The sequence below is a fragment of the Anser brachyrhynchus genome (assembly GCF_964034855.1).
Source record: "Anser brachyrhynchus genome assembly, chromosome: 15".
Taxonomy (NCBI): Eukaryota; Metazoa; Chordata; class Aves; order Anseriformes; family Anatidae; genus Anser; species Anser brachyrhynchus.
The window spans coordinates 18,062,656-18,080,396 of NC_137733.1; the positions used below are offsets into that span (position 1 = coordinate 18,062,656).

Sequence of the window (17,741 nt, forward strand, 5' to 3'; positions counted from 1 at the left end):
ATATGTAAAAAATAGACAAGCAGAGTCTTTCTCACTCACTCATCCTTGTTTAACTTACTTAACGCTTATGTTGTAAGTTTTACAGCGAGGTATTTCCTGATTTCAGCACCTTCCTGGTTTATCTGGATACCACTTTTTCTTTTATAAACTATTTTATTATTCATTAGTCTTTCCCCTAAGCAAGAAGGTTGCCAACCTTTCTTAATAAGGTTTTTGGCAACAGTACTCATGCTTGATTTTTAAAACCTTTATAAAGTTAAGTGTAATAGTACTGAGACAGACTGTGAAGGAAGGAAGGAATCACTGGATGTTTTAGAAAAAATCAAAATCTTCCTGGCAGCACATCCTTAGCTGTCAGCACTAAATAATCAGTGGAAGAAAAGTATCTTAATTATAGTCATTATTCTAAGATAAACTTTATTTTGCCATAAGATTTCTGGCTAGTTAGGTGGGTGTGCTGTGATATTAGTGTAGTTTTGATTAGTATTGGCAGTCAGCTGTTGTTCAAAGTTTTTAGGTCACACAGTTTGAGAAGATTGTGTTCTGGGTATCAATCTCACGATCTGGAAAATACAGGAGGGTAGGGGAGACAGCTATTTCTAAATCCTGCCTTAGTGCCAAATATTATTCTGTTTCTGTCTATATTACTGCCTTTAGCAGAACTTCCACTTGGTCAGTATACGTAAATGATTTCACTTTTTTAGATATCCACGTTGGAGCGTGGTGTTGAGCCAAGAGCTTGATGGTGAGGATTCTGAGTGTGTCCATTCAGGAAAAGTATTTAAGGAGGTGTCATCAGACTTGTTTTGACCTCAATGAAGTTACTTAACTGGACATAAACTTCTGACATTTTAACAAGCATATTAATGCAATTCTCGGGGAGAATGTTAGATGGCATTACACAGGTGTATGTGTGTTCATACTGGAGTCCTGTACCTGATACAAGTATCCATAATTCATGGTCACTTCAAAAATTGGAGGACTTGGAAAACAGTCACAAGATGAAATATGATATAGGGGAAGGTTATGAAGAGCAGAACTACTTTTTTAGCAGAGAGCTTGAGGAGTAACTTTTCAGTGTAGAGGTACATACGTGAAGATAAGCAGTCACATAGTAGAAGCCTTTTCAGTCTAGCAAAGGTATTGTGAGATCCAGCTAATGAAACTTGAAACTGTACATGTCCAGGCTAGAAAGTACGTATTTTTAACAGGGGCAGTAACTAGTTATTGGAATGTCTTGCACAAAATTGTTAGGTTTCACCACTACTGCCTAAAAGGTTTTATTTCACTTTAAGAGGAAATAAATTGAATCCTATATAAGTTTTATATGAAGGTCACGCTAAGTATTGTTAATGGTTCCTTTGAACCTTAGTCTGCTACTCTATAAAGTTTGAAATGGAAATGCCTGAGAATGGAATATACGATCATTTCATTGTTTTGGGCTATATTTTTCAAATTCTTTGAAAATGCATATTTGTTTTGAGTCTCATGTCTTCCTGAATGCTGGGTAGTAGATATACTTCAGGGTTAGTTCTTAAGGAAGAAGGAAAATTATTTGTGAGCTACACTGCCTTTATACTTTGATATATATATATATATATATATATAACCACGTAATCAAAAATTTAGCAGCTAGTTATTAGGCTTTCCCTAAAATTCCATACTATTTGTAACTTTATTCTGCTACACAGTTGAGCTAAACATTGACGTGGGAGAGTGGTAAACAAATGCAGCCTTCACTGTACCTCAACAATGTTGGTTTTTAAATGATAAGATAAAGATTAAAGATAAAACATAAAGGAGAGTAGGTGTGGAAAATCTCTAGGAATTCCAAACAAGGAATTCCTTCTCTTTTGTTACAGAGAAGATTGTAATACAAGAATAGAATTGTGTAGAGATACAAACACCTGTGTGGCTAATTAGCAGTTTTGTGTTGGATACACAAACACAACTGTTTGTTTTGAGTATCCTTAAAAAGAATGGCAAAATTTGTATGGAACTCTTATTCAGGCAAAATGTGAGATCATATGATTATACTGAGTGGAGAAGAAACGTGAATTGCAGCTGCTGTTACGGTAAACATTAACGTGTGTTTATGTAGAATATATCTACAGGAAAGAAAACTGATACCTTATTAGAATATTGATATGTCTAGCACTTACAGCATTCATCTGAAAAATCTGGGGAGGTGGGTTCACTCTGCTTGTGACAGTGAAGAGTCGAACTTGCTCAAAGGTTGTAGAAGTATAACTAACTAGTTAGCAAAAGAAGCGGCATAGCTGGGACTATACAGTTTATTAATATTCAAGTTATCAAGCCCAAAGACCAGTTATATCTACACAAACTGTAGCTATGCATTTTAACTGCCTAAATCATATTTGAAGCACACATTATTGTTCTTATCTTACATTACAGTAAAACTGTTTCTTTTAGAAAGGGTGTCTAAAATGCCAATTACATAGGAGTACAACGTATTTTCATGTGCATGTGAATGAAGCCAACCCTGACTTAATACTCTGAAGGTGTGGAATGAACTCTTATGACCCATATATTGAGAGTTGTAGGTGGAGCCAATGATTACACAGTCAGCTTTTATTGGATTTATGTTTACATAAATATCCTTAAAGATCTAGTGTAAGCAGCTTTTCTTTGTGATTTTAACATCCAGTGCTCAGTACATGTTGAAGGGATAATCAGGAAGCTCTCTCTAAAGGAGGAGTGAGAAGGCATTTTCTACAGGAGGATGCTCAGGATGTCAATTTTATGCCTCTCTTACATCTGCATCTTTTGTATTTTGTTACAGTATTCTTTACTGAATCATTTATGTTTTGTGTCCTGACTTCCTTGAACCAAACTGAGTTGTAAGATCAAAGTCCAAGGAACACATCTTTTTCTTTGGAAGTGTGTTAATGAATGCATGTTTTCCATATCTGTGATCTAAGTAAGAGGGTGGCCAGTTACTCTCAATTGTTTAGTGTATTCATAATTTTGCATGGAATTTATATAATAGAGTGAATCTTACTGACAGAATTTGGATTGCTCACAGAATTTAGCTGGAGTTCTTAAACTTCAACTCTTGATGTTTACAACTTAAAAAAAAAAAAAAGTGACTGGTATACCATAAATTATAAGACATTGAGGTTCCTTTTTCTTCTTTGTTATTTTTTAAAGATGCATTATTACCTTACAGACTTCGTAAACTGTGGCAATAGTGCAATGGCACTTTATTTGTATATGGTACGTTATATTTGGGATGGTATTTGTATTCATCAGTGTGCAGAGTAAGCATTTTTATACATTCTGTGTGGTAATTTGGTGAGGAAGAAAACTTGATACTGGTGAGGAAAGAAAATTATAAGTGAAAGGAAGATTGAGAGAATGCAAAAAAAAAAAAAAAAAAGGTTTGTAGGTGATGAGAGAAAGGTTAAAAATACTTAGAAGACAAAAGTAATTATATCTTATTTATCACAGAGTGGATGTTGTCAGGAAATGTAAAGCATATTTGGTACATGTGCTAATGGTATGCTCTGTTCTACATGCTAGGCTGATGAATTCAGGTAATGCAGGTTGCTGGTGACCTATCATTAGGTGGAAGTTGCAAAAGATGACCGAAGACTCTTTTTCTTTCTTTAAAGCAGTGTTTCTTTTTATCTTTATGTTTTCAATCGTTCTTTCCAACTTTGCTGTTTTCTGTTCCTGGATTAAATAATGCTCTTCAGTTTGTAATTCATACAGTTGACAGCTAACTTAATTTCTGAGGGTTGTTTCTATGGACTGTTCAGTCATGAAGTGTTTTGGTAATGTAAATGCACATAAATGTGGAACATTAAAAATATACTGTTTCGTGCACTTCATCTGTCAACTGGTTTGGTGCATAGTCTATCTTCTGTGAGACCATGAATTTCAGTCACAGAAGAAATTGTGATTGGACTTCATCAAGCACTGTGTGCTCTGTGTTGGTTAACTGACAGCACATTTTAATATAATAGCAGTATTTTCTTAAACATCTGTATAGTTTTATGTGAAATATAGCATCCCTTCACTTAGTTCTAAAATCATAGTGCTTTCTAGTGTGCAAAGCATTTAGTGTGAAATGATAGAAAGATGTTTGTTTTTATTGTAGTTCAGGCTGTGGTCTAGCTTTCTGCTAGCCCTGGTTAGATAAATGCATTTTTCTAGAAACTAAATCCATGTGCCTAAAAATACATCCGCAATCATTTTCAGTGAGCCATTTTCAGAACCTTAAGAACTGTTAAACAGGGGGAGTTTTCAGGTATTACAGTACAGTCATCAAACCTTTACATATCAGCATGAATTTCCAAATGCTAGGAATTCGGTCAGCAGATTTTTTTCATGTAGAACAAGTATCACATATATATGTGTGTGTGTGTGTATATATATATATATGAGAATGATTCAAATTTAGCTAGTATTGTTGGTATTTATGGTATTTAATGCTTTTTAGTATTTTCTGTAATCTAATCAAATATTAAAAATAATTATTAAATTTTAAAAAGTACTTGGCATGCTGCTTCAAGTTTCCAGTATATATTTATAGAATATATATAATGAAGCAAAACTTGAGGTACTGAAGTATTACTATTGTCAGCGATCTGCTTGTTAGTAGAAAGGACAGATGTATCTGTTAGACAACTGTGTTATCACTTTTTGCTGTCCAGAGCTCTAAAGAAGAAGATTATGTCAGTATTGCATTACTCACACGTAGAAGGTGTGCACACGTAGACCCTAAATTGTATAGGAAACAACAATTTTACTCCTTTGTCTTTGTCAAGAATATCAGCAGGAAAATTTCTTGAACTATGTTCTAATCGGTAAACTAAGCATCAGTTATAATTTGATCTTGATTCCTCTTTTCTCTGCATGAGGTAGGTAGGAACTGCATCTTCAGCATACTTTTTTTTTTTAGAAGATGCACATAAAACACTTGCTTGGTACATGGCAGTTCTCAGTACCCTGTGAGTATTTGTACATATCAGCTAAGACAGAAACAAAAGATTTTAGAACAAAATGTTCAGGTTAAAGAAGAGGTAGGTTCGTTTGCTTTTAATTAAAAACAAAAGGGGGGGTGGGAGTGGAAGCTATATTACAGTGAGATTCAAATACTAGCCTCTTTGTTCTTGTACTTGAGGTTTCCAAACAAAATGGTAGTTCCTGTATTATTTTTAGCCTTAGTTTTCAGTGTTCTCACTTACTGCTTAGACCTTTCATGGTAACAGTGGTCTGATGCTTTAATAATCTTTCGATAAAGAGGGGTGGGAATTGATCAGCGAAAAGGTGTCTAGTACATGATTGTGTTGATTGACCAATCTGATACAATTACAACTACATTGTTGATTTCCATTTAATGTCTTAAATTCGGCTTTAAGTGATGTAGCTGTATATGAGTACCTGCTTGTAATTCATATACCAAGTTGAGTATGAGCTTGCAATTAATTCCTGCTTGGGCATTCAAATCATTGTGCCTTTTTGGCTGTCCTGTTTGTTTGTTTGTTTGTTTTGTTTGTTTCTAATATAGGATGAAACAGGTGCCTATTTAATAGACAGAGACCCGACCTACTTTGGGCCAGTGCTGAACTATCTCAGACATGGGAAACTGGTTATTAACAAGGACCTAGCTGAGGAAGGTAGGATATTACAAAATCTTTTGTCACTTTCTCATTATTCTCACTGCTTTGAAAGCCACCAAAAGTAATGTACCTGTAGATGGTAAATCTTAATCAGTGTAGCATTTCAATCTGTTTCAGACAAAGCTGATTGGTATCGTGCAGTTATAGTATTTGCTGCTACTGGAGTGTTTTAAGCATGATTCCTGGTTTCACAGCCCCTGCTCCCAGTTAGAAGTAGCACATTTTGCCATGAGGGGAGATGCCTTTTATCATACAATCTTGGTTTTTTTTTTGTTTTGTTTTGTTTTCCTGTATAACTGTGTGAAATAGTTGTTTTCAGTCATCTTCAAGCAAATGAATATTGGCTGCAAAACAAGCTTTTGAAGATGTAAAGCCAAGTATGAGTGAAGTTTTGAAATGTTCAGATATGTGGAATGTGCTGTTGAAGAGTAAATTCTGCCCCTGGCTTCCTGGCCCCAATTCATATCAATTTTATCCTAATGGAGGATGACTGTTTTAGTACTAAAGCTGTGTTGATAAGACAGTGAACAAATTGATTGAAGAGAAATGGAGTCTAAGAAAATTAGCAGGAAATAATTTGAACTAAGATTTCAATCTGCATTGTTAAACATACCGTTTGTGTAGAGAACAGGTAAGGCTTGAACATGTGAGTTGTTGCAGTCTGTAGTATGCTACAGCAGTCAGAATCTTAAAGAGGTTGTTCAGGGACAGAGATCTCAAATGACAAGAAGAAAAATTTTCTGCACACTGCCAGTAAGAGAACTTTTCAGTGGGAGTATTTGGATTTTTCTTTAGTGTTCTAGAGACAGGGCTTGAGCTATGGTGGTCCATCAGACTGCTGTAGAATGGCATTTGTGCTCCTATTCTTGTTTGTTTGCTTTTATTTCCTGCCTCTCATTCTGCGTATGAAATGGCATCAATTTTTTTCAGTTTGTTTTTAGGACAGTTTTTCAGAATGAGCTAGACCACGAACTACACCTGCCTGAAGAAAGCCAGAACAGTTAGGCTGGTAAACAAATTGATCCTAGGGCAAAATAAATTGTTTTCTGTAGCAGAACAGAAGATCTTCGTAGAAACTGGATGGTGATTTTGGCTGGGAACCTTTGGTTACATGCTCTTTTCAAAACATGTTCTCATACTAGGTGTACTGGAAGAGGCTGAATTCTACAATATCACATCACTAATAAAACTGGTAAAGGACAAAATAAGAGAAAGAGACAGCAAAATCTCACAGGTGAGGCTGTTTTCTACTGTGTTTTTGATTATTTATGATATAGTAAGTAATGGGTGGTTCCTTTTTTTTTTCCATAACTGCTCATTTCCCCGGTAAGATACTGAGCGGCTGTACCCTTCACAAAAGGCACAAGCAAACAGTTCCAGTTCTAGTTCAAAAACTAAAATTCTGTTGTTCAACAGTTGTTCAAAAATGTCTAGTTATAGTGGAATTTCTTTGTCAAAATATTTCTGGAAATAACTATTTTAGAAAACACCTTGGCTAGCATTATTTTTCTCGTATACATTTAAACGCTCTGAATATGGTGAGATATATGATAAGATGTATAAGTGCTGTTTATACAGCATACGTACAAATGTTGTTTGCTACAGAAGATCAAGATGGGAACTAAAGTTACTTTATTTGTGGTGCTCTATAGTTTTGAAGACCCTGCCTCTTCTCAAATCAGCTCATGAATGTTTCTTCATAAAATGAATATCATAGAGAAACTGTTAAGTAAAGAGTATTCAAGTTTGTGATTGTTCTTTAACTCTGCTTCTCTGGCCTTCGACTGAGTCTTCTTAGAGACATTACAAACTTACTGTTGCCAAATTTGAAGCTGGGTTGTGGAATAGCAGTATTTTCTGCAGGGTTTCACCTGATGTGGTCCTAGTTATTCATTGCTCTGGAGAAGGTAGCTTGACAGAGAAATAACGACATTTTTGAGTATGGTCAGACATCCCTTAAAGGCAGAATATTAGCCTTGATTTTGACTAATGTGGTTTGCTACGACATGGAACAATGTAGGAAGCTCATCTATTTATGGATAAGTCTTAAGATGATTATAGCTCTTAAGTAGCACTTTCAGTCCCTGAAACATTCATGAAGCACTGAGCAAGGTGACTCTGAGCAAATGAGAATTCTACAAAAAAAATGGGTTGGTGCTTACTATTTCTAAAGAATAAGTCACAAAGTTATAAAGATAGCGAATTCCATGCTGTATTGAGCATCTTATATTTCTTCCTAAAGGTGCCAGTCAAACACGTGTACAGGGTGCTGCAGTGCCAGGAAGAGGAACTCACTCAAATGGTCTCCACAATGTCTGATGGCTGGAAATTTGAACAGGTAACAGAAACATATAGGATATAATTTCAAAGTCTTGTAAAAATTTACTTATGTGAAAGAGGAGTAGGAAGTCAATTCTGTGCATCTTTTTAAGTGCAATTGTTATCAGAAATTGGATTAATAAAAAGATACATGATTAAATTGAAATTTCAGATTTGTATTCTTATTTGTCAGAGAACAAAAGTGCTGTAGCTCTCTGTTGGTTAAACTGATCTGACTTTCTATAAAAACATACATCATGTTTGAAATGTAACTCTTTGGGGTCTACACAGCAGCAGGGTGAATAAACCAAAATAAAATAATGCAAGTTTATAGAAATGGTAGGGCAGACATCTGGTAAAAGAGATGAGCTTGAGAGATAACTGTTAGTTAGGCCAAAGCAGTGGTTCTTCAGGTAAAGGACTGATATGTATAAGAGGGAAAACTTATCCAGTGCAGGTGGAAAGCTGGATGGGCATGAGCTACAGGTGTTTCCATCTTTGCACTGCGTAAAAATAACTTTGAAAGTACATAAGTATATTGGAAAACACAATGTGAAATTACAAAATGATTTTTCTTTTCTCTTTGATGATCTCTGGGAATAAGAAACTAAGTACATGGCCTCTTCATCTTTTACATTCCTCTCCTACCAGAATATCTAAACTGCACAGGAGCAGTGGTTCTGTTAACTCTGGAATGAGACCCGAGTGCTCAGCCAACATCTTTTTCAGTGTCTGGTGCCAGCTGTAGGAGAGATCAGAATATAAGCACAAACTTTTTATCCCGTGCACTCTCCCCCTAATAACACAACAAAGGAACGTTTTAAGAATACAGCACACAAAACTAAAAAAGAATGTTTTGTTTGTATTCAATAAAATGTGTAAGGCTTTTGTATCATAGAGAAAGCCATGACCAAATAAACTAAACCAACACAGAGAAAGCTTCTTATGCTTCAGTTCTCCAGTTCAAATATTAAAAGATCCATTTGGCGTGCCAGAAACTCAGTATTAAGTCACTTGAAAAAGCTCTCACTAAATCCACATGGCTGGTTTTTGACCAGTGCATTGACAAAATTTTTTAGATATTCTTTGTCATGAGAAACTAGCTTTCGCTACAAAACAGATTCTTTTCTTTTTAACAGAATAAATGATACTATATCTTTTAGCTGTCTTAAAATCCTGTGTTCTTTGTGAATATTATATTTGGGAGTATTACTGCTTTGGCAGCGCCACTGCAGAAAGAACCATTATAATCTCTCTTAGAATTTATATTTTTGGAAAACTCCAGTGGTTTTCTTGAAGGTTATGTCTTTCATTTCATCCAGCTTCCTTCCTACTTCGCTTTTGCCACGTGTTGCTCTCTCTTGGACACACAGTTTGAAGTAGATAGACACAGTAGCTGTATGGTCCCTTATTATTCAGCTTCTCCTTTCCTCAGACCAGGTCGTTCTCTCCTTTGGTTTTATGGCAGACCTGCTTTTAGTAGACCTATTTCACTTAGAACATAATTATAATACTCTGTATAATCCAAGCAGTTTTATTATGAAGATTTGAATGCGCAGTAGCATTTCTGTAATGTATTTTTTTCTAAATAACTCTTTGTTGCTCGGCAGTGTACTTCCTTCCGAAGCACTCTATGGAACGGCACCTACCATGCTATGTATATATTAACATTGATGGTATAGAGATCATCAACTTTTTCAGAGGAATAATATTCCTGTGGGTTGAGAGTCCCTGTACTCTGTGCCCTATGTAACATGTTTTAGCAGTTGTTTTTGATCAGAAGTATTTTTTCCCTCAATATTTCTACTTTTCTATCAAAATACAATTGGATGTGACAAATAGGAGAGGAAAGTGTTAAACCGCTGGTGCACTTATGAGTTATCAACTTATGCATTGATGCACTTTTCTAAAGAAAGTGAATGAGTGCTGCTAGAAAAGTGCAATTAAATATCAGTTTCATTCCAAAAAAAAATAGCCTTAATAGTTGTGCTGCCCCACTTCCGTGATTTTAATGTGTTAGTCTGTGGATTATTTTTAGCTTCCATTGTTACCTCTTCAGGCAATCAGAAGAATAACATTTTGGCATTACTGCATAATGAGAAACTTTGGGCTATGTAACATTGCCACATACAAAGGCTTTAGACAACAACAGCATGTAAGTCATGTAAATTTTAATGATTAATGTAACCTGAGTCTGTCACCGTAATGCTGTCTTCAATAGGTTCACTATATGAGAAGGACAGTATTTAGCAGCTGCCTTCAAAATTATTCACGTAACAATTACAGGATAAATAAATTTACTGTCCATGAGTCTTCTTGTCAGTGTTGATTTTCAGTATACTGTGAATAGGAGGTTGTTGTCTAGTTCTTCGCACTTAATGTAAAGCTCTCACCTTTCTCAAGTGCGCTGATGGGCTGTGCTTTAATTTAAACGGGTTAGGAAGTGCCATGTATTATTAAGATAAAATATTTTTTGTAATAAATTGTGAAATATTGCTGAGATTGTTATGAACTTCTGAATTTTTAGACATTTAGCAATTGTGAACAGAGCTCATGGTACTAACCTTCATGGGAACGGGACAATTTTTTACACTACAGTTCTTTTCTTGGGTCTTCTGTAAATTGGCTATTCTGAAACCAGTTTGGAATGCTCAATTTTCTTAAATTTCGTTTTTTCCTCTAGATGACTTAATATATTTCCTTAGCTATATTTTATTTAACAACTTTTGGAACAAGACGAGGTTCTTTAATGTACAGGCTGGATATGTTGCTTTGCATAACACCTTCCAGTCTTATATCCATGTTACTGTTTGCACTTGGCATGTATGACAGGAAAATAATGCTCTCGCTTTCATAATACGCCAAACTTTGTTTAGGTTTTTCAGAGTAGTTGGTTACACCACAATGGTATGGGGAGTTTTCTAACTTACGATCAGTGACTCCTTTAACTTCCCTTGAAATATCAGACGGCTTTGCAACTGCCTCCATAACTTTTCAGTAAGTTAAAATTAAATTTCTAGCTTGGTAGCAACTTGTTCTAGGGGCAAGTAATTGTTACTTACGCATTTGAGCTCATCTGTTATTTGTATGATTTGGATAATGGTATGTGCTTCAGCTTTACAAAGGTTTCTTTTTGTGTTTTGCTCTGATTGGTTATTTCAGCTTGTCAGTATAGGTTCCCAGTATGGCTGTGGCCGGGCCCAGCAGTCAGAGTATCTCCTGATAGTGTCACGGGAAGTGAAAGGGGAAGAGAGATGCTTCCAGAAATGCTGCAGTGAGGTGTGTCGCACCGTTCTTTTTGCCCTCACACTGATATGCTTGGCCTCCTTGCGTTTCTGCTGCATTCAAATCATTCCACTTTATTCCTAGGTGTACAGCACATAGTAGTTTGTATGTATTTGTGACTGGCTTTTATTTATATTCACAGTATTTCATTGCACATTATGAATGTTCATATTGTTTTAAAAAAAGCAAACAAAAAATTGTTTGTTTAGACTTGAGTTAAAAGTTTTTCTAAAGAAGAGTTCTTGTTTTAATAGGTAACTTTTTTTCCTTAAATCTTCCTCCAAAGTTAACAGCCTTTGGTCCATAGTTGTTAAGTAAAAGTTGTACAATTTAAATGTTAGAAGCCCTGTAAATACAACTTCGCGTTCACTGATTTCAAAAGGGGCATTCTTCCAGTTCAGGTATATTTCGCATACCTAATAACAAGTTAACTTTAGAGTCCCGAGTCCTTTACTTCTGGTAACTCAAAACATAATTGGTTATTAGGTGGATGAAATATATTAAAACAGTAAAAATGAAAAACAAATTTTCAGAGACGAAAAATACGGAGGATTGAGGGGATAACAAAAGCAGCAGTTACTTTTAAAACTTGTATCAAGAGGAAGGAATATCTTGAGGTATTTTTGGTTTTGTTTTTTTGGTATTAGGCCGTCTCATCCTTTCTGCTCCCCTTGTTCCCAAGTCACTGCTCTTTTAATCACTGCGTTACTTTCCAGTGTTCAAGATCTTTTTGCTAGACAGTAATACCGGAGGCAGTTCCAAGTTCTCTACATAGCTGTGCTCTGTTTCATAGTGTGTTATGTGAATTGATTTGGGAACCTGGTATTCTTCAGTATTTTTCTCCAACAAAATACTTGGAGTTTTTGTTGTTTTCCTTGCTATATGTATGGTTATTCAGTCTAAAAGATTAGTATAACACCATGAAGATAATATGACAGCGAAGTGACTTATGAGCAGAACCTTGCCTATGATATGGACACTTATTCTTGCAATTCTAGATTTTAAACTTGGACTGCTGCTGAAGTATATTCCAGAATCTATTTTCAAGGTACTAAGCAATATCTGTTTCCTGGAGTTGCATAGGTAACATTCGGAATGTAAAATTAATGTACTAGGTTTGCAGACTTCCTGGAAGTGGGTAGGAATGTTGAGTGTAGGTAAGGATGTATAGGGTACAGGCAGCATGATGTTGTTCGTGTGTTTGTTGTTGAGAACTAAAAGTAAAGTTCAGTGTAATAAAATGGGAGATGGGTGAAGGCAGTAAAGAAATGAAAGCAGATATAAAATAAATAATAAGAAATAAATAATAATAAAAAAGAAATCTGGAAGGAAACCTTTCTTGCTCCTAGATTTGAAGTCTGAAAATTGATCAAGAGGTCTGAAATAAATACATTTATTGTCTTAGAGTCATTCATCAGCGCTGACTTAAGGGCTGATGCGTATATCTTTTTAGCCTTTTGCAAATAATTTGAGAAGGCAGTTGAGTGAAAATAGTAGAACTCAAAATGGAGTATGGGCCATTCATAGAATGTAATTTGTAAATAAATAAATAGAGGGGAGGACTTTCATTCTATCAACTTTTAGTATAAAAAAAAAAAGTTTCCAAGACAAGCCTTCTGGTATACAAGCAGTTCACCAGGTCTGAAATAGAAGCAGTAATACTTAAAATAGAAGAATATTCAAAATAGAACTTGAGAATAATTGTGGTGTATTTTACTGAGCTTTGAGAATCAGACAACCACAGAGAGAGAAGGAAACTGGTAGTCATGAAGAAGAGTTAGTTAATATGAGTAAGAGAAAAGCAGAGGAGAAAGGGAGGTAGGCAGTATGTTGCTTGTGCAAGTTGGAGTGTTTATATTTGATGGTGATACCATTGCTAATTTTGTCCTGTAAATCCATTGTATAGATCTGAATCAATATTGTTAAACCAGGATAGACAAGTTATTGAAATGTCACGTTTAGAGATCTGTCTCAATTCAGCTACGTGTGAGATTTGTTCACTTAAAAAATAATGTTCCTAAAAGTGATGCACCAACCATGTTACCTTTCAGTGGGATATTTTTAGTTGTACAGTCATTGATTTAAAACAGGGAGAGATTTATATTTTCTGCTGCTATTGAATAACTTGATGCGGGAATGATTTGACCTATTCTTTCAGCTATGCCAGTTTTATCCTAAGTTCTTTAACTCCCTTCTCTTTGAAAACAAGCCTGACTGTGGATAGGCATCAGGTAGTCTCTGTCTGCTGTTACTTATCACAGAATGGTTGAGGTGGGAAGGGACCTCTGGAGGTCATCTAGTCCAACTCATCTGCTCGAGCAGGACCAACTGGAGCAGGTTGCCCAGGACCACGTTCAGATGGCTTCTGAATATCCTAAGGAGGGAGACACCTCCACACCTCTCTGGGCAACCTGCCGGTGCTCAGTCATCTCCACAGTAAATAAGTGTTTCGTGATGTTCTGATGGAACTTGCTGTGTTTCAGTTTGTGTCCATTGTCTCTTGTCCTGGTACTGGATGCCACTGAAAAGAGCCTGGCTCCTTCCTCTTTGCACTCTCTCTCATATTTATTGGTAAGATCCCCCTGAGCCTTCCCTTCTCCGGGCTGAACAGTCCCTCTTGGCCTTTCCTGCTAGGAGAGGTGCTCTGGTCCCTTCAGCATCTTTGTGGCCCTTCATTGAGCTCTCTCCAGGATTGCCATGCCTCTCTTGTTCTGGGGTGACCAGAACAGGACACTGTGTTCCAGGTTTGGCCTCACTATTGCTGAGGAAAGTGGAAAGATCACTTCCCTTGACACGCTGGCAATACTTCGCGTAATGTGGCCTTTGCGGGAAGGGCAGATAGCTGGCTCATGTTCAATTTGGTGTCCCCCAGGTCCTTTTCTGCCAAGATGCTTTCCAGCTGGGTCATCTGTCCAAGACCTGTCAGCTCCCCCAGCCCTTGTGGGTTCATTCCATCAGGTCCCATGGACTTGTGTACGTCCAGCTTGCATAAGTATTTCACGGCCTAATCCTTTTCCACCAAAGGCACGTCTTCTTTTCCATCTTCTCTATGGGGACTGGGATTGCTGAAGGCCAGTCTTGCTAGTGAAAACTGAGGCAAAGAAGGCATTTAGTATAGTGGCCTTTTCACTGTCCTGTGTAACCAGGTACTCTGTCTCGTCCAGCAACAGACTCATATTTTCCCCTACTTTTCCTTTTGTCGCCAGTATACTTACAGAAGCCCTTCTCAATCTCCTTGACATCCCCAGCCAGGCTCAATTCCTTCAGGGCTTTAGCTTTCCAAACTTCATCCTAGGATGCTCAAATAATGTCTCTGTATTCCCATCCTTGCTTACATCCTCTGTATGCTTCCTTTTTTTTTTTTTTGTTTGAGTTTGTCTGGGAGCACCTTCTTCATCCACACAGGCCTCCTTGCATTTTTGCCTGACTTTGTGTTTTTTGGCAAAAGTATCTTCACCTTGCTCAGTAAAGTGGATTCCATCTCTCCCAAAGAAACGCTGGTTCACAAACAGGGTCCCATGGTCACAGAACCCAAAATGTTGTTTCCAACATCAATTCCATAGCCAATTATTGACTTATGCTAGGGGTGCCTTCCTCCTCGCACCCTTTTACCTCTCTGGCGGTATTGAAGACAACACCACCTGGGCTCCCCTGACATTGACCGTTGCCCACAGAGCTTTGCAGTCACTTTTGGTACAGTCTTGATTTTTCCCTTGGCGGTATCATTTATGCCCATGTGGAGTAAAAGCAGGGGGTAGTAGTCAGAGGGTTGGACCAGCTGTGGTGGTCCGTCCACAGTATCCCGGATTTGGGCCTCTGGCAGGCAGCAAACCTCTGTAGTTGATAAGTCAGGCTGACAGATGGATGCCTCTGTCCCATGTAGCAGGGAGTCACCCATTACGATGACTCACCATTTCTTCCTAGTGGCCTTGCATGGTTTAGGGTTAGGTGGACCAGATGCTTGGCTTGTAGGCACATCTGGCTTTCCTTCAGCTTTTAGGGTGGTAAACCTGTTTTGTAGATGTATGCCCTTAGGTGGGGCAGGGGCTGTCCTCTTGGTACCAGAAGTCACTAGCTTCCACCCTTTCCTTTCTCCAGAATTTTGCCAAACAATTTATGCCATTTTTTTTTTCTTTGACCTTTCTGATTGTCATTTTATCTTACTTTAAAATTCAGGCTTTATGACACAGAGACTTTCTTCTTGTTATTTCTGTGTCTTCTCAGGAAAACCCTGACCTGTATTGGCACATCAAGCAGTATAATACAAATAATTCTGCTTCTCTTGATTTATGAAAAAGAAAAATTACTTGCTCTCCATTTGTGCCTTTGTTAATTACAGCTGACAGCCTAGTAGTGTCAGGAACTTCATTCCATGCAATCAATGAATGGATCGCAATCAAATAAATTTTCTGTGATACGTAACGTTTACATTTTCCTGTGCTCAGTTATGACATTGTTGGGACTCAACACATGGAAGGAAAAAAACAATGAGGAAAAATACATATATACATATAGATACATATAAATACATGTATATGTATATATAATCATACAAATCTGTGAAATTCATAGTTTAAGAATATTTTTTCCTTTCTTAAGTTGTTGGTCATAAAAAACTTCATCTGCTGTTGAGACAAAAAAAAAAAAGTTTGTCCTTTCAGAAAACATGAGAAGCAGCAGGCTGAAAAACCTGAAAATTCTCCTCCTATGCATTGTAATACATAGATGCAGTGATTTGCTGTGTTTTTGTGTTGTTTTGAGGGGGGAAGAAGGTGGCGGGGGACACAGAGAGGTTTAAGAACTCCTTACAGTTTATCAGCATCCTTCTTAAAATGTTGCTGCCTACGCTGGGAACATTGAGATGACTTGCTACAATACTGCTTTATTTCTAAGCATACTCTCTGACACTACAGTTCTAATCTGCAACCATTTTTCACTGTTTCTTTTTCTGCTATCTCCTTCATTGCTGTTCTTGCATCTTGAAGCTAAGATGAAGTTTGTAGCATCCTATTGATAACTACACAAATAATACATCATAGGCTGTGGACATATATACGTAGAACTATTTACAGGAGTATAGTGCATTGAAGTTTTGAAGAACTTGTGTTTAACGTTGCAAAAGAAACTTTGTCTTGAAATGCACCAACTATTTAATGTCAAAAAGTCATCTATATTTATTGCAGTCAGCAACATCAATAGTTTTGTCCAGTGAGCTAATAAATAATCAGACACATCTCCTAAAAAGACTTATATGCAAAAGGTCAACTAATTCGAATTATAAAGCATTAGTGGAGGATTTAAGTAGCTATCAACTGAGGAACTATCAACCTAGTTTGAATCAGGATTGAACATTTGGCTAATGTTTGGATCTTGTATCATATATTTCAGAGAAATCACTTATTACTGTTGTGTGTCAATGAGTAAAGAAGTATTATTTTCTTCTGGTAGGATAATTACTACAGCTGTTATAGCTTATCTATTATCAAGTTCTTGCCATTTTGCAAGAAGGAAAATTGACTATACTGAATCAAATCGTATGCTTGAATTTTATTCTTCAAATTTCTCTTCAGAGAAGGTTAATTATGTATGTTTTTTTAAACATGTATCCAGCTTCTTGAATGTGTTCTGGTCTATAAGTGGGTTAAAAATACTGTTTAAAATATTCCTACATTTTACCACAGTAATTGAAGTAGTTGCTGTGTTTGTATTATGTAGTTTGATATATAATGCATAGACTAAACTTTATATCACTTCAACAGGCTTAGAGCCAACTTAACAGCTTTTTTTTGTTGTTCTAAAAATTGTTATCAATTATACTATCAAATGGTGTTGCTCAGTCTTGGGTATGCAACAACTCCACACGACAGTTCTACTTTCTGGCAGTTCTGCTTAAAGTGGGAAGGAGAATAATCTTCCTTTCAATTACTCTTCCTTCTCCCTCCTTAAGAGAGGCCTTGAAGATAGTCTTGCTGTAGCACTAAGCAGGACACAGTAGGAGCAGAAGATGAGCTTTGTAGAATGGGACATATAGCTGTGATTAGGCATGCTGTAATGCCATCCGGGTCTGGAAACTGTGATATTACCTAGGCCTGGCATCAAGTTGTTTCTTTCTGCAGACATACTGCCTGATGCTCTTCATAGACACTAGCTCTTTCAGTCTGTAGATGTTCTTGCTTGGCTGTCTTACCAGAGTGCTGGAACATCTGAGTATCTCTCTCTTCTCTCTCCCTAAAAGTACAATTAAGCTTTATTTTCTCATGACAGTGCTTTATGGAAGCTGCTTTTTACCTTGGTCTGCCTTCAGCTTTTGTTGGGGAAATTGTCTTATCCCTCAAGTAGATTCTGGACCAAGATTTCATCTTGGCTTCATCCTTCCTACTCTAAGAAGTCTTTTACTTTCTTTGGTGGTCTGCTAGACTAATGGAAGTACGCTTGTTTTTAGACAAATAGCCATAGTTTTTCAAATGCTGCTGCTTTAAAACACAAGTC

General features: G+C 36.8%; 1 protein-coding gene across 2 annotated transcripts in view; it reads left to right on the forward strand.

The window, feature by feature from the left end:
* Nucleotides 1-17,741, forward strand: part of PDPK1 (3-phosphoinositide dependent protein kinase 1) — a 67,353-nt gene that overhangs the window by 34,323 nt on the left and 15,289 nt on the right. Inside the window, exons 14-17 of one of the 2 annotated variants that reach the window (XM_080556222.1) lie at nt 5,537-5,645; nt 6,791-6,882; nt 7,891-7,986; nt 11,130-11,246. In XM_080556222.1, the coding sequence (XP_080412348.1) occupies nt 5,537-5,645; nt 6,791-6,882; nt 7,891-7,986; nt 11,130-11,246 (414 nt within the window). The remainder of the gene's footprint in view (nt 1-5,536; nt 5,646-6,790; nt 6,883-7,890; nt 7,987-11,129; nt 11,247-17,741) is intronic. The other variant, XM_080556221.1, reaches the window with a different exon arrangement.